Below are 26,132 nucleotides of genomic sequence, written 5' to 3' on the forward strand. Positions count from 1 at the left end.
AGTTAAATTTCCCAGAGAGCAGTAAGGAGAAGATTGGGTGGAGATGAGAGATGAATCAGCCTCTGACACCCCCAGGGTGACATACCTGTCTGCTGCCCCCACAGACATTCCTGGCTCCTGACTCAGTGGGTAGGTGGGGCTAGGGGGGGTTCTGAGAGGAGCGGCACCTGCCCTGCAGAAACCTGCCTTCCTCCCCCTCTCCTTCACAGCAGGGAGAAGGGGTGCGGGAGGCCCTGTGAACAGAGTGAAGAATTGAAAAGAACAAAGGATGTAACCAGGGTAAGGAAAGTTTAACTTGGTGAATGTGCCAGGAAATTGGCCCACTGCACAGTCTTTTCTCATTGAAGACAATTCCTTTCTGCTGGGCCCTAGGGTGGCATTAGATTAAGAAGCCTTTCTTGATTCTTAGAAAGTCCAAGATACAAGCAGGGTAGCATAACATAATGCGGTTCTTTTCAAACTTATTTTTAACTCATGAAACTCCAGTATACAAAACAGACATATGTGTGGCTATTTTAGCCAAAGTGTGTGGGAACAGGGGAAACCCAGACTGCTGGGCTCCTGCCCTGTGGCAGTTTATAGGGAACCCTCTAAACACAATTTAGAAACAGCTGTTGTCGTTTAAAAATCATGGGCCTTGGAGTTAGATTCGTTCCACTCCCCAGACACACATGTTAATTGTATAACCTTGGTTATTAGGTTATTTAGCTGCTCTGAGCCTCAGTCTCTTCATATGCAAAACAAAGATGATAATATGTATTGCTGCGAGGATCAAGGTATGAAAGTGGCTGGCACATGGCAGTCATGCCAGCTGCTATCATTACTGTACTCTGTTCTCTAGGAAGAAGTGGGGCGTGTTGGTCAGATGTGCAATCTTGGTGCAAGCATCCAAAGTTAAGTTTTTGAGGCACCTGGGTGGCTTGGCAGTTGAGCATCAATCTGCCTTTGGCTCAGGTCGTGATCCCAGAATCCTGGGATTGAGTCCCACATCGGGCTCCCTGCATGGAGCCTGCTTCTCTCTTTGCCTGTGTCTTTGCCTCTCTCTCTCTCTCTCTCTCTGTCTCTCATGAAGAAGAAAGAAAAGAAAAAAGAAAAGAAAAGAGAAAGAAAAGAAACCAAGGACATAGCTGTAAACCCAGAAGTAGAATCAACTAAATATGAAATCATAACTGAATAAATGTTCTTGTATAAATGAAAGGAGTTGGTAGGATAGCATATCCAAAGCTCTGTATATGTGTTAGAAGAAGAGGGGAGGTAGCTAATCATCTTCTGACCTGAAGATGGGTTTTGAAATTTGGAAAACAAGTGGAAAAAGTTAAGCTGAGATAAAATGCACATGCCATGAAATTCATCTTTCTCAAAAGACAAATACCATCTGATTTCACCCATGTAGAATTTAAGAAACAAAACAGATGAACATAGGGGAAGGGAAGAAAAGAATAAAATAATATAAAAACAGAGAGGGAAAAAAAAAAACAGAGAGGGAGGCCAACTCTTAACTATAGGAAACCAAGGGTTGCTGGAGGGGAAGTGGCTGGGGGGATGGAGTCATTGGGTGATGGGCATTGAGGAGGGCATTTGATGTAATGAGCACTGGCTGTTATAATCAATTGATGAATCACTAAATTCTACCCCTGAAACTAATAATATGGTATATTAGCTAATTGAATTTTAAAAAATCCTTCTCAAGTGTACAGTTCAGTGGTCTTTAGTATTTTCACAAAGTTGTGCACATCAACACTTTAAGTTTTTATTTATTTAAGTAATCTTTACACCCTATATGGGGCTCAAACTCACAACTCTGAATCAAGAGTTGCATTCTCTTCAGACTGAGCCAGCTAGGCACCCCAATAACAACACTATTTGAATCTGGAACATTGCCTCACCTCAAAAGAAATTCCGTACCCATTAGCTGTAGGACTGAAAATTTTTAAATGTCAAATTTAGGTCAGGGAGAGATGGCAAGAGATGCTCACTGAGACTCCACCCTGGGTAATAGAAAGTTTTAGAGAGATTATGTCATAAATGAAAAGATCTGGGACTTTCATGGCCAGAAGCTGGTGCCTAAGCCTGCTCACACCTAGCCATCTGATTTGGTGATACTCCAATCCACAGCATCTGCTTTTGAAATCTGTCAACACCAACACATTACCCTGGGGTAGCTCATTTCTTTCCCCATACAGGACAACCAAGAGTGGTATAGGATAGACAAAAGTCAGACTGAGAGAAAAGAAAGAAGTTCCTTTCCCAGGACCTACCTCATTAAGAGAAAGTCACCAGACCTGTCTGGTAAGAGAAACTGGGTCACTTCCAGAGCTGAGAAAGAGTCACTTGCCCTAGCCTAGAATCTCTGCCTGCTTTGGAACCTTGAAACCCAACACCCTTCCAGGAAAGGAGAGGAGAGAACTGGGGACTCAGAAGGCAGCAGAGTGGTCCTGCCAGCTTCTCCTGTAGAATTAGTAGCTCTGATACTTCAATTTCGAGTCTCATGGGTGTGACCAAATTTGGATTCTGGGGAACCTGATGAGGCTGCACTGAGTTCCCCGCATCATGCAGTGAGCATGCAGGCCAGTTTTGGCAATAAAGCTACTTCTCGGAATCCCTGAGATTTGGCCTGAGAATTGGCACAGAGACAGATAAATCCTAGACTACTGATGCTGGAAGGTTCAATCATAGCTAACATATATTAAAGATGCACTGTGGACTACTTTACATGCATTTATTTTTTTCAAATTTCATAGCAAATTTTTATTTTTTAGATTTCATTTATTCATGAAAGACACAGAGAGGCTTAGGCAGAGCCACAGGCAGAGGGAGGGGAAGGCTCCCTGTGGGGGGAGCCTGATGCTTGACTCCACCCCAGGACCCCTGGATCAGGACCTGAGCCAAAGGCAGAAGCTCGGCCACTGAGCCGCCCAGGCGTCCCTTGATCCCCATTTTACAAACGGGGGCACAAACTAAAGCAAAGAGCCTCGGTCTAGGAGGGCTGGGATTCAAACCCGGGCAGTTTGGACACCACACTTTTCGTTAAGACTTTCGTCCAAACCCTTTGATACAGAGGGGGAAACTGAGAGCCAGAGAGACTTAATGGCTTTTCCAAAGTCGCACAGCCCGTCGAGGACAGTCCCAACCCGTGGGGCTCAGGGCTGCCTGGACCCTGCGGCGCCGCGGGGACGCCTCGGGGGCCGCGCAGCCGACCCGCCCGCGCGGCCCGCAGGTGACTCAGAGGGCGGGGCCTCCGCGTCGCGCACAGCCCGCCCCGTCCCGCTGCTCCGCGGACCCGAGCTCTCGGGCCGGGCGGGTGGCGACTTGTCTGAGTGAAACCGGGAAAGCGCTGCCCCCGGCGCTGGCCGGGCGGCCGGGGCCCCTCACGCGGGCTGCGCGTCGCGACGCCGGCGGGGCCGGGCTGGTGGCGGGAAGACGCCCCGCGCGCGTTCCGCCGCGCTCTGCCCCATTGGCCCGCCGGGCCCGGGGGGCGGAACCCCGAGCAGCTCCGTCCCGGGATTGGGCGGCATCGGCCTCGGGCCCGCCCCCGCCCCGCCCCCGCCCCCGGGCCGTGGAGGTGGGAGCCGGCCAGGTGGCCGCGGGTCCCGGCGTGTCGGGGCCGCGGGAGGGGGCGGAGGCGTTGATCTGGCCCGGCCTGGGCGGGCCTCCGCCCCCCGCGGCCCTGCCCACCCCGCCCGCGGCTCCTCCTCGCCGGACCCTTTCTTTCCGTCCCCGAGTCGGAGCGCTGGGGGCGGGGGCATCCCCTCTCAGATACGGGCTTTTAATGGCGGCGCAAGCCTCTACCCAGATTGTGCTCCCCTCCTCTCAGATCTGAGCACTGGATGGGCCTCTAACTCGCTTTCAAGGCCGGGGTGCTCGCTGCGGCTCACTACAACCTGTCCTTGCCGCTCGGACCTCACACCTGAGAGGCTTTCCTGTCCCCTCAGATCTGGACTCTTCAGCCCCCCGCCCTGCAGCCCTAGAGCAGCCTTAGGGCCGCCTTTGCGCTCCCCCGACCGTCCGGGACCAGACCAGCTTGCTGGGGGCCACCCTGATGGAGAGCTGGACCTCCTGCCCCCCAGCCTCTCACCTGGGGTCACTGGCTCCAGAGTCTTGCCTGTGGGTCCCTGAGCCAGCCCCGTGAGAGGTCAAGGCCCTAAATCAGAAGTCAAGGTCTCTAAATCATAAGCCAGTCCTTGTCCCATCGCTTCGCCAATAACTGGAAGAGACAGGAGGAGTGTCACAGGGGAGCTTTATTGAGAGGAAACAGGGTCACACCCAGCAGACATGCTTTCCCTTTCATCCGGGTCTTGCGCGCTCTCACTCGTGCTCTCACTCGCTCTCGCTCTTTCACACACACACACTCATCTCCAGGCTCTGCCATACAGTCCAGCTCTCAGCCACAAGGGTGGGACACTCCTCAATTCCTAAGATTCAGAGGCAACGGGGGGCAGGAGGGAGGCAGGAGGGGGAGGAAGTGGCCCGGTTGGCGGTGGGGTTTCGGGGAGGGGTGCGGAGAGCAGGGGTGGGCGGGCCCCGACAGCGGCAGGAAGAGCGAGTCCCCCGGCCCTAGCCGGCCTCAGCTCTGCTGCTTCCTCTCCTCGGAGCTCTCGTGAGCAGGAGGCAGAGCATTGGGGTAGGAGGGTCGGGCCTCGCACCCCACACTAGTCCTCTCTGCCACGGGCGGGCGGGGTGCTGGAGAGGGCAGGGCGCGGCGGGGAGGGCGCGGTGGGCGGCTCAGCTCTGGGGTTCCTCGGGAGCCTCGCCCCCCTCTTCCCCGGCGTTGTCGGCGGTCCACAGCGTCAGGTTGTCTCTCAGCAGCTGCATGATGAGGGTGCTGTCTTTGTAGGAGTCCTCGCTGAGGGTGTGCAGGTCAGCCATGGCCTCGTCGAAGGTGGTCTTGGCCAGTGAGATGGCCTCCTCGGGGCTGTTGGCGATCTCGTAGTGGAAGACAGAAAAGTTCAGGGCCAGGCCCAGGCGGATGGGGTTGGTGGGTGGCATCTCCTTCTTGCTGATGTCCATGGCCTCCTGGTAGGCGGACCGGGCTGAGTCAATGATGCGCTTCTTGTCGTCACCAGTGGCCACCTCGGCCAGGTAGCGGTAGTAGTCGCCCTTCATCTTCAGGTAGAAGACTCGACTTTCGGCATCCCCGGCCTCCTTGATGAGGTGGCTGTCCAGCAGGCCCAGCACCGTGTCACACACGCCCCGGAGCTCGGTCTCCACCTTCTCCCGGTACTCTCGCACCTCCGGGCCCTTCTCTTCCGAGCTCTCCTCATTGCCTTTCTGCTCGATACTGGACAGGACCCTCCAGGCAGCCCTCTGGCCCCCCACCACGTTCTTGTAGGCCACCGAGAGCAGGTTTCGCTCTTCGCAGGACAGCTCCTCACCCTTTTCCACGGCGCTCTTCATGAAGGCTGCCATGTCCTCGTAGCGCTCAGCCTGTTCTGCCAACTTGGCCTTCTGGATCAGACTGGCTCTCTCCATGGCTCTGGTGACAGACAGGCGGCGGGCTAACTGGCTGCCTTGAAACCGATGCCGGATTCTGTGCCTCTCCTGCTCTCTGCCTGCCTTTTGGCTGGAAGGTCTGGCCCCAGAGAGGGGTGGGGAGGGACCGAGGGCGGGGCTGGGGCCCGGGACCTGCCTCCCTCTGGTCTTCTCCCCACACCCTTTCCGGCTCTTCCTTAAAGGTAAAAGGCTGGGATGTAGGGTGAGTCATCGGGGCTCAGTCTGCGGGAGAACTCCGCCGGGCGTCGGCCCCACCTGCACAGGACACCTTTCCAAGCTCCAGGCTGCCCCCTCTTGTTCGGTGCTTTGATTCCATGAGTGCCCACCCAGATGCCCCAGTTTCTCAAATCAGATCCTCCTTCATGGTGTTCTTCCAGGGGCCAGGGATGGCTTCAACCAAGTGGCCGCTTCAGCCTGGCTAGAGCGCATGAAGACAGGTGCACCCAGGAGGATGGGGTTCTTAATCCTACCAGGTACATTTTCCACCTTGGTTTGGGTGAGATAATTATGTTTAGGTAGGGCTGTAGTTTCCCAAGCACCTTCACAGCCACGATTGGATTGAATCCTTACTATGTCTCTGTGAGATGGGCCAGACTATGACTTTTACTCCCACTTTAGAGGTGGGAATGCTAAGGCTCAGAGAGGGATGAGATTTGCTCAAGGTCACACAGCTAATAAATCCCCTGTATCCTACTTCCTTTGGCTTCTCTCGTCAAGGCCTCTGACTTGTAAGCTCCAGACTGTATTTAGAAGTGAAATCCAGGCTTCTTCCGGAGTCTACCTGAAATGGTTCTCTCCCTTGGTCATCACCCCCCCTCAGGGTTCCCTCTGAGGTCCCAGAATGCACAGGTGGCATCGTTCAGGGTGCCACTTAATGAGGTATTTAATGAGCGGCCCCTGACGCTCCAGCCCAGCCTTTGTAATTAGTCATCCAGTAGGTTTGTTGGACACCTTCCCCATCACAGCACAATTTTCCCTTTCAAGTTGGTGGCCTGTTACCACTTGTTTGAGGACCTACCCTCTGGCTCTCCACGCCAGGTCACCTACCCCCTCCAAGCCGCCTGCCATCATGTATCAGTGGGGCTCACACAGGGTGGGGGCCCAGCTCTCCTGCCTGACTCAGCCTGCCTTCTGTCAAAGGCTGGGAAGCAGGCCACTTGGGTGCTCAGCCCAATTTGGTTCCCCAAGGGGGACGCTAGCACCTGGAGAGAGAGACAGGACCAAGATAAAGAAGGTGGCGGTGACACATACCATTTTGTTTTATAGGGTAGCAGTACCAGGTGAGTGCTGCCTCCCCCAGTCTGCCTCTCAGAAATTTCCCTGTCCCTTCCCTTTGATTATGGCCCCCCCCCCTCTGGCCCCTGGTAGAGGACTCAGAGATGGGAGACTTCTCTCTTGCCAACCTTCTGTCCCTATTTGCTGGGATGCTGTTCTCATTCAGCCAGGAGTTTCACCTGAGGTGTTGGCCCTGTGCCTGTGAGGGTGGGTTCCTGCTTATCTGCCCCACCCCTAGCCAAGGCTCAGATGGGGCTCAGGGGTGGGGCTCCCCTCACTGGGATCCAGCCAGCCTAATCTCTGAGCCAGGGCCATTTCACAGGCCTGTCCCTCCCCGGTTCCTCTCCGTGCCTGAATCCCCACCTTCCCCTCCTGGAGGGAGGCTTAGCCCAGAACTCTGAGGCCCAAAGATGAGATCTGCCTTTTTGAAGGAAAAGTAGGAGCATGCCTGGGCAGATACTACAGGTTTTCCAAGGAAGCAGAAGGTATTTTAGGCTTGACATCTTTAAGGCTTTGCTCAGATGGGATCACTGACAGAAAACGATGGAAATGCACTAAAATACTAATTTAATAGAGGGTATTTTTAGGTGGTGGGATTCTGAGTGATTTTTTTGCTTTTGATTTTCCTACTTTTTTCAATGGTAGATATATATTATTTTTCTATAAGAGATAGAATAGCCTATTATCTTTGGAATCAGACTCTCTGGGCTTAATTTTTAGAAGCTGTATGGCCTTAGCAAGTGACTTAACTTCTGTAAGCCTCTGTCTTCCTAAGTGTAAAATGGGGCTTGTTGTAAAGATTAAATAAGTTGATGGAAAAGCACTTAGCAGAGTGAACGGTAACTATTATTATGTGAAAAAAAATCTAACCAATCTTATGATGATAATCACATACACACAAAGCACTAACATGGGCTGGGTTTTGTGAAATGACAAAGGGCCCCAAACCAAGCCTCAGAGGAGGCCTGAACCCTGCCGAGTTGAGTGTCCCTAGGGAAGGGAAGGCAAGGCAGATGAATGGTCAGATGTGCTCACTCAGCACTGCCTCCTCCCTCTTCATCAGACACTCCTCTGACCTATGCAGGCCCTAGGCCCTCAAGGACCTTCCTTTTAGTAGTCATCCAACCCAGGCTTTCCCAAGTCTGGGGGGTGAGGGTGGGGAAACTGGAGATCCCAGAGCACCAGATACCTGTAAGGCAGGGCCTGGCAGGCCTAGGAATTTTGGAGTTGCTGTGTCTCTAGGAAGGCAGCATCCTCTTCCTATCACTCAAGCCAGGAGACTTGGTGGTGGATCACACCACAAGCTCCATGCCCTCAGCACAGCCAGCAGAGAGAAGGGCATAAGGAAGCCTCTTCACTCCTCCCCCTCTCCTGCTTAGGGGTGAATCTGGGAGCTCGGCTGCCTAAGACCCTGCCCGCTCCAGCCTGTCGATCCTGACTCAGTTCCTGTCTCAGACACCTCCCTTTGCCTCCAGGGCCTCTGTTTCCCAAGTCCAGGAGCCCAGGCAGGCAGGAAGCAGCAGGCCCTGGCAGGGCACAGAGTTCCACCGTCAGCCGTCAGCCGTCAGCCGTCTGAGTCAGCAGGACAGGAGCTGGGGCTGCGGCCCAAGGGGGCTTTCCTCATCCTGCCTGCTACCTTCCCATCCTTCCATATAGCATCCATCCTGCCAGCAGGTCCAAGGCCTCTGGTCCAAGAGGCAACAGATCCTTAGCTGGTAGTCACAGGCTTGTGGCTCAGAGAAGGCAGCAACCAGTTGCTATCTATCTCCACTGAGAACAGAGAACAGGACTCTGAATACAGCAGGAGGGACTCTGATTAGAATACAGAAAGAACTTCCTATGAAATTTTGTAGTCTTGGAATGATCAAATTAAACAGGTGACCGGAGGCAGGCAGGTATGGCACCTCTCCCCTTGCTTAGTTGTAAACAAGACTTCAGTTATCCAGCCAAGGGCTCACTCTACTAGCCGCCTTTAGGAGGGAATATTAGATTACTCTTAAGTGACTCAGCTATCCTGAGTCTTTTTTCTCCTTAAGGCGCTGTTGTTTAGTCTCCTACATCTCTCACACCAGTCCGGTCTAGGACATGGTGTGGAGTTTGTGGAAAGAGATGGAATGTCAGGCTACGGGACTGCATCCCAACTCCATTTTAAGGCATTTTAAGGCCTTGTGGGGAAAGAAGCCTGTTCCCCATCAGTACAAGGAGGCCAGCACAGATCCCCTCTAAGCCCTCTGATGGCTATGAATGACAGCCTCCAACTGGGTTTCTCCCTCTGAGATCCCCTCCTCTTGAGGCAGCCCTATTTGTTCCTTGGGTAGTGCAGAAGGGCCAGAGGTTGGGGCAGAGACTTGAGTTCATATCCTCAACTTGCTGCCTTATCAGCGGGGAGACCCTGGGCAGCTGCTGTGCCTTCCTTGCACCTCGGGTCCCTCATCTGTAAAAAGGCGGACATCACAGGTTCAGGTGAGAAAACGGGCCTGGCACTTGGCTGCTCCTTGCTAAATGGCTGCCATAATGATTTTTTAGCTCCTACATACTGTGTATCTCAATGTGGGGCAGCAGCTGGAGAGAAGGAAAGTTCCATGAGACTGTTAACCTGGACTGGGTTCAGTTCAAGGGGTGACAGTCTCAGCTTGGGTTGGGACTTTTCAGAGATGAAGTCAACTAAGGCTTGAAGGTCTCTGGCACGGAGACCAGATCTAGAGGAACGGAGTGAAGAGCACACTGGCTACTCTTTCTGTGTCACTTCTGCCTTCACGGTGCCCCTTCTTTTAAATCTCTGGAACTGGGCAGCCCTGGTGGCTCAGCGGTTTAGCGCTGCCTTCAGCCCAGGGTGTGATCCTGGAGACCCGGGATCGAGTCCCAAGTCGGGCTCCCTGCATGGAGCCTGCTTCTCCCTCTGCCTGGGTCTCTGCCTCTCTCTCTTTCTCTAATAAATAAATAAAATCTTAAAAAATAATAATAATAAAATAAATCTCCCGGAACCAGTGGGGGTGGTGGCCCCTGGGTGGCTCAGTTGGTTAAGTGACTGACTCTTGGTTTTGTTTTGTTTTGACTTTTTTTTTTTTTTTTTTTTTTTTTTGACTCTTGGTTTTGGCTCAGATCCTGATCTCATGGATCCCAGCCCAAGCCCCGTGTAGCGTAGCATCCAGCTCCGCACTCCGTGGGGAGTCTGCTTGAAGATGCTCTCCCTCTGCCCCACCCCCACTCGCTCAATAAATCAATCTTTCAATCTCTGCAATGGCACGGACCATCTAGATAGAACAAGGCTGGCAGGGAGGGTAAGCCAGATGGTCTGCACACTCATCCTGGGCCTCACCCCTGGACCCCAAGTAAAGGTGGCACCAGACAGCCAAGGATATGGCAAGAAGAGGGAAATCTTTATTTTGGTTAAAAAAGGTACAGGACAGCAGACAAGCAGCCCCCAGCCATGGACTCAGCAGATTTCCTAGGCCCAGCCCAGTTTCCTTTAGTTCCTCCGAAGAACGCAGGGCTGTCAGAGCTCACTCAGTCCCTCAGTGCCTGGGGCAAAGGGTACAAGCATCCTCCTTGCATCTTACCTACTTGGGGTAGTGGGGATGGAGGGGGCTGTGGAAGGCCGTGGGAACAGTGTCAAACCGGTTGTGCTTAGAACAGTTACCGAACTTGTTCAGCAGCGTCATCAACCACCAACAGCCCAGAGGCTCCTGAAGAAACCTGCTCAGCTCCACTATAGCTATGCCTGATTCTGGGAGGGGGCAGGCTGTAAGGCCAGATTCCTGAAGAGTCTTGACACCTTACAGATCTGGGGAAGGGGAAGGGAAGTGGAAAGGGGGCCAAGTTTCAGCATGGTTATTATGTCATTGTGCTGACAGCTGCGTTATGGCTTTCTACACTCTGGCTGGCACGGAGTGGGGGTGGGGGCAAAGAGGCCAGCCCCTGCCCCCTGTGGGGGGCTCTAGAGAGCACACGAGTGGGGCAGGCTTGGGGGCAGACCCTGTAGGCACAGACGGTGGCAGATGGGCCACAGGTTAGGCAGGTGGAGGTGCCGGGTGCCTGGCTCCCCTCAGGCCACTCCTGGAGAGGCAGAGAGCAGCGGTCCTCAGGAGGTCCTTAAGCCCCCGCACACACTGGAGATCCCAGCAGGACAGCAAAGAAGGAGAAGAGAGAGGGTTAGCGGGATTGGGAAGAGAGAGGAGGCCTGCAGGGGTGCTGGTGGGGGGACAAGCACCACCCCAGCACCTGCCTCTTCCTCACAGAAGGGCTGAGGCTTGGGCAGCAGGCAACGAAGCAGGAGAGAAAACGGGCAGGTGAGAGCTCAGCAGAGACAGAAAAGCCAGGACACAAGTGTTAGTGACTGCAGGCTCCTGCACACCAGGACGCCACCAGGACGGGCCCAAGCACCCCAGAGCAGGTATGTCACCCTCTCCCCGACCTCACCCTTCACCTCCTGCTCCAGTGGGAGAGCTGCTCTGTGTGAAGCTACTTCCTCAGTCCAGAGCAGGGCTGGGCTACTAACCCTGCCCTCACGCCCCGATCCTTCTGTTTTGGGGGGGAAGCCCTGGCGGCCCTACCACCGCCAGCACACACACCACACCACACACCAGACAGATGAATGGGCTCCATGGGGTTGGCAAGGCATGCGATGAGGATGAGATGGTGTGTGAGGGAGGCGGGCAGTGCTGGCTGACAGGGGAGATACGGTCTTACCAGCTAACCCTCTGCAAAGAGGCCTGTTAGCTCCCCTCAGGCTGTGCAGGAGATGGCAAAATCCTGACAGGTGTCCTCCTGGGGGAGATACCAGAGAGGCGGGCCAGTGTTATGAGTTGTCTGGCTGTGCCCTGCTGCCCAGGTGGGGCTGGGGCCAGGGAGGCTCTGGCTCACAAACTGGAATCTATTGTCTCAGAAACATTTTCTTAGCGGGGCAGTCACGGTAGGGGGGTGGGGTATCAGGGTGAAAAGACAGCAAGGAAAAAGACCTCGGGGGTCTCCAAGTCCCAGAGGCAGGGGAGGGGGGGGGACCAAGAGGGGACAGGCTGGCCTCTTCTTACATGCCTGGGGGGCCTCGCCCCCTGGCTCGGCCTCAGAGAACTTTAGCCATACCACTGGCCTTCCTGCCTTCTGCCTCCCCAGGAAAGACCAAATTTGGCTGAAAGAATAGAGGGCTGCCAGTTGGAGCCTCAGCAAAGAAAGAGCAAACAAAAACCAAACCAAAGCAAATCAACTCTTAAAAACAAAAATTTTATTACAAGCAGGAACAAAGAATACTGGCTTAAATAAAAGGCAGATGGGAGTCCCCTCCTCTAGGCAGCTCCCTCCTGACTTCCCAGTACCACTGCAGCATGGCCCAGGGGCCTGCCACCAGGGCAGAGCTGCTTCTCCCAGAGGGGACCTTCCGTGGCTGCCATTTCTCAGCTGCCTGTGACCCACTACCCTCTGCAGCAAGGAAAGGCAAGACGTGAGGACTTCCTAGTCACTTGCCAAGGGCTTCAGCCCACTTGAAGGGCCAAGGACAATGTCCTATCTATTTTGACAAGAAGCTAGAGTTTCCAGCTGAGAAGGGACATCCTTTGAGTTTGGGCCCAGATGTAGGCCAACAACCTTCATTTGCCTCTTGGTCCACCCTGCACCTTCCTCTCTTTTCTCTGGATGGAGTCCTCGGTTGGCAGAGACTCCCTGTCCTCTAGCCACTGGCATTAGGTCCCATACTCAGAGCCCAGAGGAGGGAGCACGGCTTGCAGAATGGCAGCCGCTCCCACAGCCATTACCCCATCCACCACACCCAGGCTCAGCCTGTCTGGGCAGGTCCTGGGCTTCCTGATGTCCAAGGAGGAAGGAAAGATAGGAGGACGGGGGTGGGCGCTGAGCTGCAGCAGAAACCCAGGGGTCTCTCGTGATCAAGGCATGGGCTCCTGTGGCCCTGGCTCAGGCTGCTCCTGCTGCTGCCCGCGGCCGCCCGAGGGGGATGGTGGGGAAAGGGGCAGCCCGGGGGATGTCGGGAAGTGGGAGCCAGCCACATTCGTACAAGGGCATATGCGAACACACGCATGCACATACACACACTCACTCACTCACTCACAGCCATTAATTCTCTTATAAATTTATTAAAACCAACTTGCCTTCCGATAATCCTTAACCTGGCACTACACAGAGAGCAATGTGGCTGACTTATTTTCTTCTTCCATTAAAAAAAAATGCTATGTAGAAAAGAGGTCTATAAAATTGTGCAAAATACCCAGCATTAATAAACCCGTTTCAAGTATTGCCAGCATGAGTCTAGCCCACCCAGCCCAAGCACCGACTTGGGAGAGAGGTGGGGGGCCAGACTGGGATCCCTTAGAGAGCCCTCCGTGGGTAGTGAGAGGGCAAGGCCCCCACTTCCTAGTGTGCTGCCCAGGAATCATGCATGAGCTGAGGTCTTGGGTGCCTGGCTGGCTGGTTTAGCTTCCTCTGACACAGGCTGTCCCCCACCCACCCCCACCTCTGCCCTTTCTATCTGGAACCCCAGCTCTATCCTATTGGCCAACCCCATACAAAAAAAAAAAAAAAAAGAACAAAAATGGAATAAAGAACAATGATCATCACGAAAAGAAGGAGCCTACAAACCAAAGCAGCCCACGGAGGAGGCATCCTCTCCTATAACCTGCTGTCCAGAGCCTAACACTCTTAGGCTCTGCTTCACCCCCAGGACCCTGGCTGAGCAGAGCCCAGCAGCTCCCCCACCGGGGAGGTATCACACTCAGCCGGCACCCTCACTCACACAGGGCTTGCCCTGGCACAGATAGAGACTTGGCATTGTCCCCTCATGGCCTCAGGGGCCCTGGCCTCTCTCCTGTCACTCCTGCCACTGATCAGCTGGGGGGTGGGGGTGGGGAACGTGCGGATTTAGGGCCCACGGCTGTGGGAACTTGGGTTTGGGGAGCAGAGGATACAGCCATGGAAGTGTGGGGAAAGCCACGCAGGGTGGGAAATAAATACGAAAGAGTCTTTGGCGGCTCTGCTTCCCTTGGGTGGAATGGGGAGGGTCCCGGCAGGTGTGGAGGGCGGCAGGTGAGTACGGAGGGGTGGACAGGCCAGCAGGTGGCAAGTACTGAGCCCAGTTCAGGGGTGGCCTCCTACCATGCTGGCGTCGGGCTTGGCTCCACAGGCTGGCTCATCGCTTCTGATGGGTGAGGGCAATACGGTGTCGGCCTGCACAAATCCCCTTCGGTCGATCAGGCTTCCAAAACACAAGAGAGGTCACATGAGGGCCCTGCCCAACACCAGTGATCCAGGCCAGGGCTGAATGGCATAGTCCATTTCCCAGCCAAGGAAACACCCAGGCCTACAAAGCCTGAGAAAGGGGAGCTGATCTCCAGATGGGAGCGCGAAACCCTTCCCTTTCAGAAGGGCCCACTCTGCACTCTGGATACCTGGTTTTGGCCACCAGATTTATACACTGTTAATTCAAAGTGGCCCCATTTTGCTGCCTGGATGCCACAAAGCCAGCCTGAGGGTAAGGGAAAAGCAGGATGAAAGGGCATTTGGAAATAGTGTGATTCCCACTGTTACTCACACCCACCCCCCACTGCAAGCATGAGAGGCATATGAGGCAGGAGAAGCTTGTCGGGAGGGTGTGGGGGTGTGGACAGTGTGGGGAAGTCTTGCTTCCCCAGTGTCCACTGCAATTTAACTCCTGTTCTGGCACTCTGGCGCCCCCTGGTGTGAAGACAGGGGCACTTCCTCGCTGGTCTCAGCCACCAGGGAGGATGGAGCCCCACCCAGTCGGCTATCAGCACCAGAGCGGCAGCAGTGGGGCCACGACATTAATCCTGGTGATCCCTGGGGAATAAGATTACACGTGATATCTAATACTCTTCTTTCTAATATTTTGCACTTAATTTTTTTCTACAATGAGCAATGTCATTAACAATTACATAGAATTCTTTTATGTTGGGGCGCCTGAGTGGTTCAGTAGGTTAAGTGTCTGCCTTCGGCTCAGGTCATGATCCCGGGGTCCTGCATCAGGCTCCTTGCTCAGCGGGGATTCTTCTCCCTGCCCCCCTCCCTCCCACCCCACTTGTGTTCTCTGACTCTCTCTGTCGCATCAATCAATCCATCCTTATATAAAAAAAGAATTTTTAAAAAAGATTTTATTTATTTATTCATGAGACACACAGAGAGGCAGAGACACAGGCAGAGGGAGAAGTAGGCTCCCTGCAGGGAGCCTGATATGGAACTCGATCCCAGAACCCCAGGATCACGCCCCGAGCCAAAGGCAGACACTCAACCACTGAGCCACCGAGGTGCCCCAAAAAAGAATTCTTTTATATGACAAATGCCTTGCGTGCACTCTGCAGGGGATGGTGGACAGAGGGTTTCCGTGGTGTGAGCAGAGGTCTCCTGCTTCCAGAACCTCTTTGAGAGTTGTGGACTCACAGCGCTGCCCCCCACTGGTCAGGCCAGGCCCTGTGACCTCTCCTGTTCACCCCTGGCTTACCTGGGAGGTAGGGGGCCGCAGAGCACAGCACAGCAGTTGGTGATAACACTTTTATGGCTGTAGGGATTGACGGAGGCCTCACCGCCCCTCTTGCTGGACCACGAGCCTTTGATCTGCCAGCAGGAAGGAGGTGTAAGTCAGGTATCATTTTCTAGGAGGGAGGCCTGGAGGCTGGTGAATTCTGAACCCAATTCTGGACAGACTACCGGAGGGGATGTGTCTTTAGCCCAGGCTATTCAGTGAGTGTGGGGGTCTGTTGGGCATGTGGGACACCTAGCAAAGAGGAAGTAGCCCTAATCAGGACAGAAACAGAGCGTAGCCAGAGAAGCCTCCCAAGGAAACTTTTTGGGGCCCCCTCTCTTCTCTGGCCAGCCACCTATGAGGGAAGGTAGTACAAGGGGCAGGGCTCAGGCTGACCTGGCTGTAAACCCTGGGCCTGCCACTGACACACTGCATGAGCCCGGATAGAACGCTGCTCTGAATCTCAGTCCTCGTTTGAAAAATAGGGAACTCTGATAGCATCGATGGGGCATTTGATGAAATCCTGCCCATCTCTACGTCTATGAAGCCAGCTATCGAAGGCACCGAGGAGTTTAGCAAGGAAGTATACCTGTTTGACTTGAATCCAGAGTTTTCCAGACTTATTTGGCCTTAATACGTCTTTTTGCTTAACCCCTAGTACATCCTGAAGAACTAGCACCCAGGAAACCGCCTTGGGAGATGTGGGCTAATGTCATTTCTGCTTGTACCAATCATCCAGCACATGATACCCTGTCATGAGTGCTAAGTTTTATTTCCCAGAATGAGAGGCTGAGGTGAAGAAATGTATTTTCTGTTGGTCATGGGCCTCTGAGCAGGATCTGATGGCGGCCCCGGCACAGATGCCATCATTTGCTTTTTTATTGTTTGTGAGAACAGGAAGGAGAGGTCAGGTCTGGCCCAGGGCTGGGCATACAGTGGTGCTCAAACAATGCTTGCTGGTGGAGGTCTGCCAGAAAGCCTTAGGATCCTGTCTTCACTGTCCCCCTCAATAAGGGTGCCTTCAGGAGCCCCAAGGACACCCTGAGAATGGTCACATCTCTTCTGCCTACAAGTACAGTGCGATGGGGGCCCAGCAAGCAGAGCCATAGCTTCCGTTACAACACCGGCTCCATCCCTTTCCAGCTGTGTGACCTCTGAGTGATGGCAAGTCACTCAGCCATCAATCGGGAGAAAAAGCATCCCTTTTCCTTCTGCCTCAGAGTTGGTAACAGGACCTCCAAAGAACTCTGGAAACAGTAACATGCTGGCCAATGTCATGACTTCCAGTGGAGCACTGCCTCTGTGTTAGCGAGAAAGCCCACACTGAGGGGCCGAGGGGCTGAGGCATGTGGGGGCTCAGAAGCTTGCACTGGGTCTCCCATGGCCAGGCAATGTCTGGCTGCCTTCCATCTCCACCCGCGGTACCCCAGCAGCAGAGTCAGGCTGCATTGCGGCAACCCCAGGCTCCCTCAGCCCTGCTTCCTTCCCAGGACCCCTGCCCAGGGACAGGAGTGGCTCCAGCTTTACTCACATCTTCGTTAGTTGTCAGGTTGGAGGCGACGAGGTAAGTATGAAACCCTGAGAGGCCCAGGATGGACCAGATGGAGAAGAAGCAGATCACCAACTCCAGCACAGTGAGCAGGGTGGTCAAGGACACACACGGGGACAAGGCTGGGAGCCTCCCTTGGAGCTGGGAGCTTGCCACGCTCAGCCTTTCTTACCTACCCTTCCACAAGCTATTCCTCAGAGAGAAGTGAGTTCGTAACCCTCCTCAGGTCCACTCACCACTTCTCAGCAGGATCACCTCCGAGGACCTCAGCAAGGTTAGGGAGCCCCTTCAAGAGCAGCAAGGGTGATGGACAGTAGAGGGAAATGAGGATTCCAGGCACCAAGAACCCCACATGGAACATGGTCCAAGGAGCTTGGTGTCTTAAGGGAAGACAGGGTTTGTGGCTCCTGAGAGTTCTTGGCCACCCCGGCCCCATGATCGGGCCATTTAGGATCAGCTCTAGCCTGGGTGGGAACAGAAGCAGCTGGTATATCAGATTATTCTTGAGGACAAACACTGGCTCTACACCCTTCCCTTCTGTTTACAGGATGAGGTGCAGGGACCCACCCCAGCAAGGGGGCCTGGTTCCCACGAGGGCATCCACCAGATAACAAAGGATATCTTGCTGGTGTCTCCTTCAGAGTGGAGAGGAAGTTGCTTCCCTGAGAGCCTGGGGAATTAAAAAACAGGACAGGGCACAGCTCAGAGGGATACTGACCGTGGCCCCTTGACTCAGCTGAACTCCTGGCCCACCCCTCCCGCTCACCCCTGCCCCCACCCCTAACTCACGCAGCGTCAGGTGGGTGACCACACATGCGAAGATGAAGGCCGTCAGGAATGAGAGGGAGAGAATAAACGCATAGAAGAAGCGGTAGTTCCGTCTCCCCACACAGTTGCCCACCCAGGGACAGTGATGATCAAACCGTTCTGGAAGAGGGCCAGGGGAGACAGATTAGTATACCTGGCCTGCAACCAGCACAGGTGTTTAGAGGCCTCATGCCACAGCTGGGGCCTTGCTCCCCCCACACCTCTCTGCATTGGCCCACCCCCAGTTCCTCAGATGCTCCCTGCTTCTGGACCTTTGTGCACAGGTTCTACTGCCTCACACATTCTACTCTGTCTCTTCACCTGGTTAAGGGTAATTCCCCCTTCGTGTCTCAGCTGCAAAGCCACTTCCTTAAGAAGCCTCCTCTGATCCCAGACAAGGTGAGGGCCCTCTGTTATCTACCCCATACTTTGTATTTACATACTTATTTATAATTAGTGGACTGGCCTGCTCGATTGTAAACTCCATGAGGAGGCCTGTGTGGGCCTCACACTGAGCTAACCAACCAGGGTCCAGCAGGGCCTGGTACAAAGATCTACACAAAAGTACTTGTTGCCTGGCCTATGACCCTGGCCACATGCCAACAACCAACGATCCCCATTTCTTGCTCTAGAAGTAGAGGCCCAGGGAGTGGCTGGGAGATCTGGCATGAAAGGCCCGGTCCGAGGCCTGAGCTCACACCAGCACTATGTCCCCAGGGGCGGCTCATACCCAGGCTGGTAGGAAAGTCCTCTGTGAGAATGTGGATCCCAAACCCATTGCAGGCCTCACATCACAGCCAGCACCCTTCGCAGAGGGTGGGTGGGGTAGATTCTCAGGAGTGAATAATGCTCACTGAGTCACCCACCTTGCTGCCTGCTGTCATGGGTGTTCCCTGCTGTTCTCTCACTCGGGGAGTGCTGAGCTGGTGTGATGAGCTCACTGCCTGGGGACCATGCACAGTCACCATGGCTCAGCTTGTCTGGGTCCTCTTGCATAGCAGTTCCCTTATGACACTCTCCCAGGGGCACACCCTCAGCCTGCATCAAGGCTGCCTGGCCTCCGGAGGACAAGAAGAGGAGACAAAACAGCCTTCAGTTCCCCAGCAACCACTGCAGTTGTGGTCAGCAGCTTAGCTTCCAATCCTGCTACATCCTCTCCACCTTACTGGCTTGAACTCCTCTGTTCCCAGCTTCTTATCCCCAAGCCCTGGGAATCAAATCAAAGTCATTCAGTATAGTTGGCCCTGGACCACTGGATGATAAATCATTCTCTTTCTGGCCCCAAAGTATCTAGAATGTTATGGGTCCAGTCTCTGGTTCCTGGAAACTTGGACCTACTGAAGACCCAGGGCTTCTCTGTATCTGCCCCATAGTGCAGAGCTGCGGGAAAGGAATCTACCAATCCTGGGCTGAAGCCAAGACACCACTGGTCACACTCTGAGCCTCTCCTCATAGCCCCTCCTCAGTCAGAGCAAATTTGGGTGAAGCAGACCTCTTGCCCAGCTTTGGTTGATTCAGACACACCTCCATCCCCACAAGTGACTTCCCTGTCCCCAGGGCTCCCAGCATTGCTCCCTGCTGCCTCCCACTTACCCACACAATTGTCACAGACACTGCAGTGTGAGGTCCGGGGTGGTCGAAACATCTTGCAAGTGAAACAGTACTTCAACTTGACCATCTGCCCGTTGATCATCACCTCCCGGGTCCGAGGGGGTGGCCGGTATGTGGAACTGCCTGTGTTATCTGAGGGTGGGAGGAGAGAAAGATGGGGAATGTCCAAGCCCAGAGCCAAGAGCACCAGCTGGGGGGGAGCCAGTGCTGCCTAGCAGGGACAAGAGAAGCCTTAGGAAAACCTCTTCCTGGCAACAAGACTTTGGAATAAAATGTGGCCCATGGTGGGGACAATTATTAAGAGCTGCTACCACCTACTGACATTTGCCTTATGCCAAGCCCTGCACTAAAGCTTTACATACCTGCTCACACACCACTGGCCTTACACAACTTAGAGAAGGAGACCCTGGGAAGACTTGGGGAGGTTTATCTGAATGGAGTCAAGCCCAGCTCTAAGTCCCAGTTTCCAGGAGGCTCAGGATATGGAAGGACAAAGTAAACAACACTGAGAAAACAGTCAGATCCAGAATGCAGGACACCTACAAGACCACCAGCCTGATCTCTAACAAAGTCAATGTCACAACAAGAGAGGGAGATGCTTCTAAATTAAGAGACATGAACATAAATAAAAAAAAAAAGAGAGAGAGAGAGACATGAACAAATATAATGCATGATCCTAGATTGGATCCTGTTTGGTTTTGGCGGGGGGGTGGATCCCTTTTTAAAAAATATTTTATTTATTTATTCATGAGAGACAGAGAGAGAGAGAGAGAGAGGCAGAGACACAGGCAGAGGGAGAAGCAGGCTCCAATGCAGGAGGCCGATGTGGGACTCGATCCTGGGACTCCAGGATCACGCCCTGGGCCGAAGGCAGGCGCTAAATAGCTGAGCCACCCAGGGATCCCACGGATCCTGTTTTGAAAAGCAAAACAACACGGCAACAAGAAAGACATTTGGGGGGAAGCTGGGGAGAAAGGACTATAGATTAGAAATTTGGGGACTATTCATTTTCCTAGCAGTAATGGAATTGTGGTCATGTAGGAGGCTGTCTTCTTTAAAATCTTGAAAAAAAAAAAAAGGATATATGACACAAATAAGAGAAACTAATAACTACTACTAAATCTAGATGGTGAACATGCAGAAAGTCACTGTATTTACAGAAAAGTCACTTTTTGTATGTTTGAAATTTTTCATAATAAAAAAATTTTTTAAAGATTTTATTTATTCATGAGAGACACAGAGAGAGGCAGAGACACAGGCAGAGGGAGAAGCAGGCTCCCTGTAGGGGAACCTAATATGGGACTAAGTCCCAGGACCCCGGGATCATGACCTGAGCCAAAGGCAGATGCTCAACCACTGAGCCAACCAGGCATCCTGTAGCCAAGGATTCTTAAAGGACAAAGCAAATGGACTTAAGTGACTAGATATCAGGACTAATGATAAAGCTCTAGTACTTAAGAAGGCCTGGTGGTCTGGGGCAAGGGTAGAAATGCTGATCAATGGATCAGAAAAGAGAATCCAGAAATAGACCCAATATGTAAATGATCAAGTGGTTATGACCAGGCAACATCACAGTGCCATGAAGGAAGATGGTCTTCTCCAATTAAACAGTAACAGTGCTGAGTCCACTGGGTATACAGATGGGGGAAAATGGATCCGTACCCCCATCTCCCACCAAATGCAAATTCAATTTCAGATCGATTGTAGTTCTAAATGCAAAAGTTTGGGATTAAAAATAATAGGAAAACAACTTTATGACTCTGGAGTAGACACAGATTTCTTAAACAAAACACAGAGGGACAAATCATGAAATAGCAATTTGATATAACTGCATTATATCAAAATTAAGAATTTCTGTTCGGGTCACCTGGCTGGCTCAGTTGGTGGAGAGTGTGAGCATTCACAATGACCCCAAGCATTAATCTCGGACTCATAAGTTTAAGACCTGAGGTGGATGTAGCGATTACTTAAAAAAATTAAAAAAAAAAGAGAACTTCTGTTCATCTAAAGATATAATTAAAAGAATGAAAAGGTGACTCTCAGAGGAGAAAATATTTACAATATGCTTATCTGACCATGGATAAAGGATTTGTAACCAGAATATATAAAGAATCCCTGGGGGATCCCTGGGTGGCTCAGCGGTTTAGCGCCTGCCTTTGGCCCAGGGCGCGATCCTGGAGTCCCGGGATCGAGTCCCACGTCGGGCTCCCGGCATGGAGCCTGCTTCTCCCTCTGCCTGTGTCTCTGCCTCTCTCTCTCTCTATGTCTATCATAAATAAATAAACAAACAAACAAACAAACAAACAAACAAATAAATAAATAAATAAATCTTTAAAAAAAAAAAAAGAATCCCTGTAAGTCGGTAAGAAAAAGCTCAGACAACTCAATTCAAATGTGGACAAAAGATTCAAACAGGTATTTCATAAAAGAAGCTATCTAATGGCTAATAAACACATGCAAAGGGGCTCACGCTCATTAGTCATCAGGGAAATGTAAATAAAAACCATGATGTATTTTTTATATACATGTACCAGAATGGCTAAAATGAAAAAAAAAATTAAAAATCACATGCTGGCAAAAATGTGAAGCAAGTAGAAATCTCATATAACTACTTTGGAAACCTATTTGGCACTAACCACCAAAGTTCAACATAGGAACCCCCAATAAGCCCACAGCTAGGTATCTCCCCAATAAAAATGTGTATGATCTTTTTTTTTTTAATTTTTTTTTAAATTTATTTATGATAGTCTCACAGAGAGAGAGAGAGAGAGGCAGAGACACAGGCAGAGGGAGAAGTAGGCTCCATGCACCGGGAGCCCGATGTGGGATTCGATCCCGGGTCTCCAGGATCGCGCCCTGGGCCAAAGGCAGGCGCCAAACCGCTGCGCCACCCAGGGATCCCTGTGTATGATCTTTTTAAAAAGAAGCAATTTATAAGTAAACTCTATGCCCAATCTGTGGCTCGAACTCACAACCTCAAGATCAAGAGTCGCAGACTCTACTGACTGAGCCAGCCAGGCACCCTGAAATGTGCATGATTTGATGTGCTCCAAAAGACATACAGGAATGTTCACAGCAACAATCCCATGATAGCCAAAATCTGGACCTACCCAAATGCCCATCAGTAGTGTAACAGATTAACATAATGTAGTATATTCACACAATGGAGCTGTAGACAGCAAAGAATGAACGATCCTCAACCACACATAGAAATATGTATATATCTCATTAATATTGCATAAAGTGAAGAAATCACACACATAAGGACACAAAATGTTCAAAAACAACTAAAAGTAATCTATGGTGGTAGAAGTTAGGATAATGGTCACCCTCGGAGGGGTGACACTGACCAGAAAGAGGAACAAGGCAGGGTTTGGGACGCTGCTTGCATAGTGTTGCTTGATCTGGGTGCCGATTACATGTGTGTGTTCAGGTTGTGAATGCTCAACAAACAGACCCCTTATGATTTGTACACATTTTGTAAGCTCATTAAACTTCAGTAAAAACTTAACAAAAAGAAAAGTTTAAGTCACTTGTCCGAGGTCATAAAGCTGCTATGCTGGCACGTGCTGTCGGCCACATGCAAAAGCCCACAATTCTACCCACTGAGCATGCTCCAGGCCTCAAAGGACCAGAGTTCCCAAAGCAGTGGCTCCTACCTGCACAGAATTTTGAGAGTCATATGAGGCTGCTTGTGATCCCCAGCTCTTAGCAATGTGCCCAGCCATTGCTTCCACTGGATCCACTCCCCAGATAATATCTCCAGTTTGGCCACTTGCCTCCAACGATAACTTACTGAGTGCCTACCAGGTGCCAGGCACTACTCTAGGCACTTGGCATGCATCAATGAAGCAAACAGACTTGTGCCTCACATTCCAGTTACCCAGCAGACTCTTGCTAGGCTGTTCACCATCACCCCAACCAGCGCATGTTTACAATGGAACTAAGCGCCTGAACATCTCTTCTTTAAAACCAGCAGCAGGGCAAAGGGCAGAGGGTTTGAGGCCAGTGGACACACTCTGAAACCTGGTTTGCCATAGGCGGCGCTAAACCGCTGAGCCACCCGGGCTGCCCACTAGCTGGGTTTCTCCTAATGATATCATTTGCTAGATATTCGCCAGGGCCTATCACTTAATCTCTCTGTGCCTTTGTTTCCTTGAACACGGAAATGGAATAACAATAGTACCCACATCATGGGGTTGTTTTGAGGGTTAAATGAATTAATACACCTGACGTGGCACAAAGTAAGTGTTCAAGAAGTGCACAGTTATTTTCAGTTCACTGAATTACGAAGAGAAATAAAGAAATAGGCAAGGGAAATAAACCACTTCACCCAGCGCCTCCTATATGCTGAGCTCTTTGCATGCATTATCTCCTTGAATCCTGAGGACATCCCAGGAAGTAGGGTTATCATTACCACCACCTCCAGGTTACACTTAAGGTGACTTTGCAGTGAGATGAGTGAGCGCTCGAGGCCACTCCCAGCTAGGAAGCAGCAGAACCAGGATATGAACCCAAGTTTCCAAAACTGGGGCTTGAGGTCTTTTTGTAAATTTTAAAGTGTCACAATGAGTGTTATTTAACCCTGCCTAGTTCCTTATTTCTGTCAATGACATAATCCAAGAGCTGGAAAGAACCTCAAAGAGCCTATAACAGCCCCTGGCACGTAGCAGACCCTCGGTAATTGTCCCTTCAGTGCCTGCCTCTCTTCTGACCCCTTCAATTTACAACTGAGAAAGCAGGCCAAGAGAGGTTAGGGGATCTGGCCAAGGTCACACAGCCAGCGAGTGGCAGAGGCCGGGAAACTCCATTTGGAGAGCCTTTGCAGACTCTTCCTGCCCCCTTACCCCTTCGTGGCCAGTCACTAGGTCTTGTCAAGATCTTGCTCCATTTTTCACTCTCCTCTCAATGCCTTAACCCGGGCCACGCAGCTAGCACCAAACAGCTTCCCCTGAAGACTCCCTGTCTCTAGCCCCTCTGCCTTCCAACCCCCTTACACACACCACATTTCTCTAAAAAACCTACAGCCCTTTACCGGCCTCCTCTAACACATCAGATAAAGGACAACTTCCTGTCCCGATACTTGGGCCCTGCACGAGTGGGCCCCACCTTCACTCCTGCTTTTCTGCCCCTCTGAGGTCCTACAGCCTTGGCTTCCTGCCCGTTCTGACCAAGCCCTGGCCCCTGCCTCCTCCTTGCTCCCCAGGACTCTCGAGCAGCTTCTCTGAGCACCGTTGCCACAATGCTTACACTGCTGCCTTGCACACAGCGCCTGCTCCCTGCTGGGCTGTGATGGGACTGCTGTGTGTGTACACGGGCTCTCCACCTCGACTGCATGGCCCAAGAGGGCAGGGACAGTGGAATAAGCAGGCAGTCCCAGGCCTATGAACCATGAAGGAGCAGGCAAAGAGGAGAGAATATGCGCTTTGGACTCAGGCAGGCCTAGAGTTCAAATCCTGACCCTTCCATTCATGAGCCAGTGCCGTCAGGGAAGTTACTTAACATCTGTGAGCCTGTTTTTGCATCTGAAAAAGCAGACAAATAGCAACTGCGTAGAAGGCTCATAGAAGGATCAGAAATAATACCAGGAAGGGATTTTGCACTCGGTGAGTACATCTCAGGGTGGTCACAAGGCAGACTCTCTGGAGTCTGCAACACTAGGTTTGAATCATCATTTTGCTACCCACTTACTACCGGAGAAAGTCCCTTCACATCCCGGAGCCTCGGTTTCCTCATCCGTAAAATGGAGAGAAGACAGTCTCAGTCTGAAGGGACTGTGGGGAGCGCTCAATAAGATGCAGACACCCCCAAGCATGGTGCTAGATTCATGGGAGCCTCAGTCCTGATACACAGTTCATGTTGGGACACACCAGCATGCAGAATTCTCTAGCTCTTTCCAAAACTCTTGCTGCTACTCCAAATCCAACCTGTAACCCTACCCCATGGGCCCCAGGTCCAGCTCCTGTCCCTGCCCACAGTTGTCTTCCAGGCTTGGACACAGGCTTTAGAGCCAGACAGACATGTGGCCCAACCGCAACTAGCTATGTGATATGGGTCAAGTGGCTTCACTTTTCTGTGCCCTCATCTGCTAAAAAAGAAAATGGGACATAATCTAACTTGCCTCTGAGTGTTGTTAAGGAAGATGAAGGGAGAACTCAGCAAGTGAGCTTAGCAAAACATCTAGCGCCTGGCAAGAGCTTAATAAACACTAGCCATTATTATTATTGTTCTAGGAAAAACTATACTCCAAACAACTTATTTACCAAACTTCAGAACACAATTCATCCAAGAGTGAAGGAGAGCCACAGACCCACTTCAGGAAAGAGGAGGAGAAAAGTTCTAGAATCCTCACTGGATTCCCATAGGCCCTCCCCTAGGCAGGGAGGGGACTCCTACCAGTACACTGTGGCCTCGGTGGCCAGGCTTCCTCCTAGAACTCTGAGAAAGAGGAAGTAAAGCTCTGCACACCCAACTTCCTTGGGCTGCCAAAAGCCAGGGGTGGGGGAGAGAAAGTGTCACACTGGAGCAAGGGAGCCACCCAGATGCTGAATTGAAGTCATCAATCCCCAGGCCCTAAATAAGATGGGTCAAAGGAGGCTTTCCAGGGATGCCACTGTGGAGACTGGACCCCACGCAGGAGGAAGGCAAGCAGCTGTTCTGCTGTTTATTCTCAGGCCAGACCATGGTGACCAATCACTGCCCTGGACTCCGCCTCAGAATCCTCCTCAACACACGCCTGCCAGCAGCCGGTACCAGTGGTAGCTTATGGAGCAAGTCCATTTGCTGCCATTCCTGACCACAAGGCTCAGCCTCTTAAGCTTCAACAGAGAAAAACAATTTTTGAAGTGTACTGATATTCCCTGTCTCACTCGATGCACCAAAAATGCTCTGGGCTAGGCAAGGGGGTAGGTACCCACATTT

The 26,132-nt window shown here is 52.2% G+C and overlaps 2 protein-coding genes across 3 annotated transcripts in view; both read right to left on the bottom strand.

Annotated features, from left to right (window-relative positions):
- ZDHHC18 (zDHHC palmitoyltransferase 18) overlaps window positions 1–26,132 on the bottom strand; it is a 52,192-nt gene that overhangs the window by 10,841 nt on the left and 15,219 nt on the right. Inside the window, exons 4-10 of one of the 2 annotated variants that reach the window (XM_072827629.1) lie at window positions 19,194–19,343; window positions 18,467–18,658; window positions 17,583–17,720; window positions 17,415–17,463; window positions 16,776–16,878; window positions 15,224–15,336; window positions 13,864–13,963 (exon numbers count right to left, since the gene is read on the bottom strand). In XM_072827629.1, coding sequence (XP_072683730.1) covers window positions 13,864–13,963; window positions 15,224–15,336; window positions 16,776–16,878; window positions 17,415–17,463; window positions 17,583–17,720; window positions 18,467–18,658; window positions 19,194–19,343 — 845 coding nt within the window. Of the gene's footprint in view, window positions 1–11,966; window positions 13,964–15,223; window positions 15,337–16,775; window positions 16,879–17,414; window positions 17,464–17,582; window positions 17,721–18,466; window positions 18,659–19,193; window positions 19,344–26,132 lie in introns of those variants that run through there. The other variant, XM_072827628.1, reaches the window with a different exon arrangement.
- Window positions 4,221–5,578, bottom strand: SFN (stratifin). The gene has a single exon (XM_072827636.1). It carries the CDS (start codon window positions 5,467–5,469, stop codon window positions 4,723–4,725), a length of 747 nt encoding a protein of 248 aa, XP_072683737.1. The 5' UTR covers window positions 5,470–5,578; the 3' UTR covers window positions 4,221–4,722.

Source organism: Canis lupus, chromosome 5 (genome assembly GCF_048164855.1).
Source record: "Canis lupus baileyi chromosome 5, mCanLup2.hap1, whole genome shotgun sequence".
In the NCBI taxonomy this organism is placed as follows: Eukaryota; Metazoa; Chordata; class Mammalia; order Carnivora; family Canidae; genus Canis; species Canis lupus.

Coding starts and splice junctions, on each gene's coding strand:
- SFN (XM_072827636.1), bottom strand. CDS start 5,469: ATGGAGAGAGCCAGTCTGATCCAGAAGGCCAAGTTGGCAGAACAGGCT.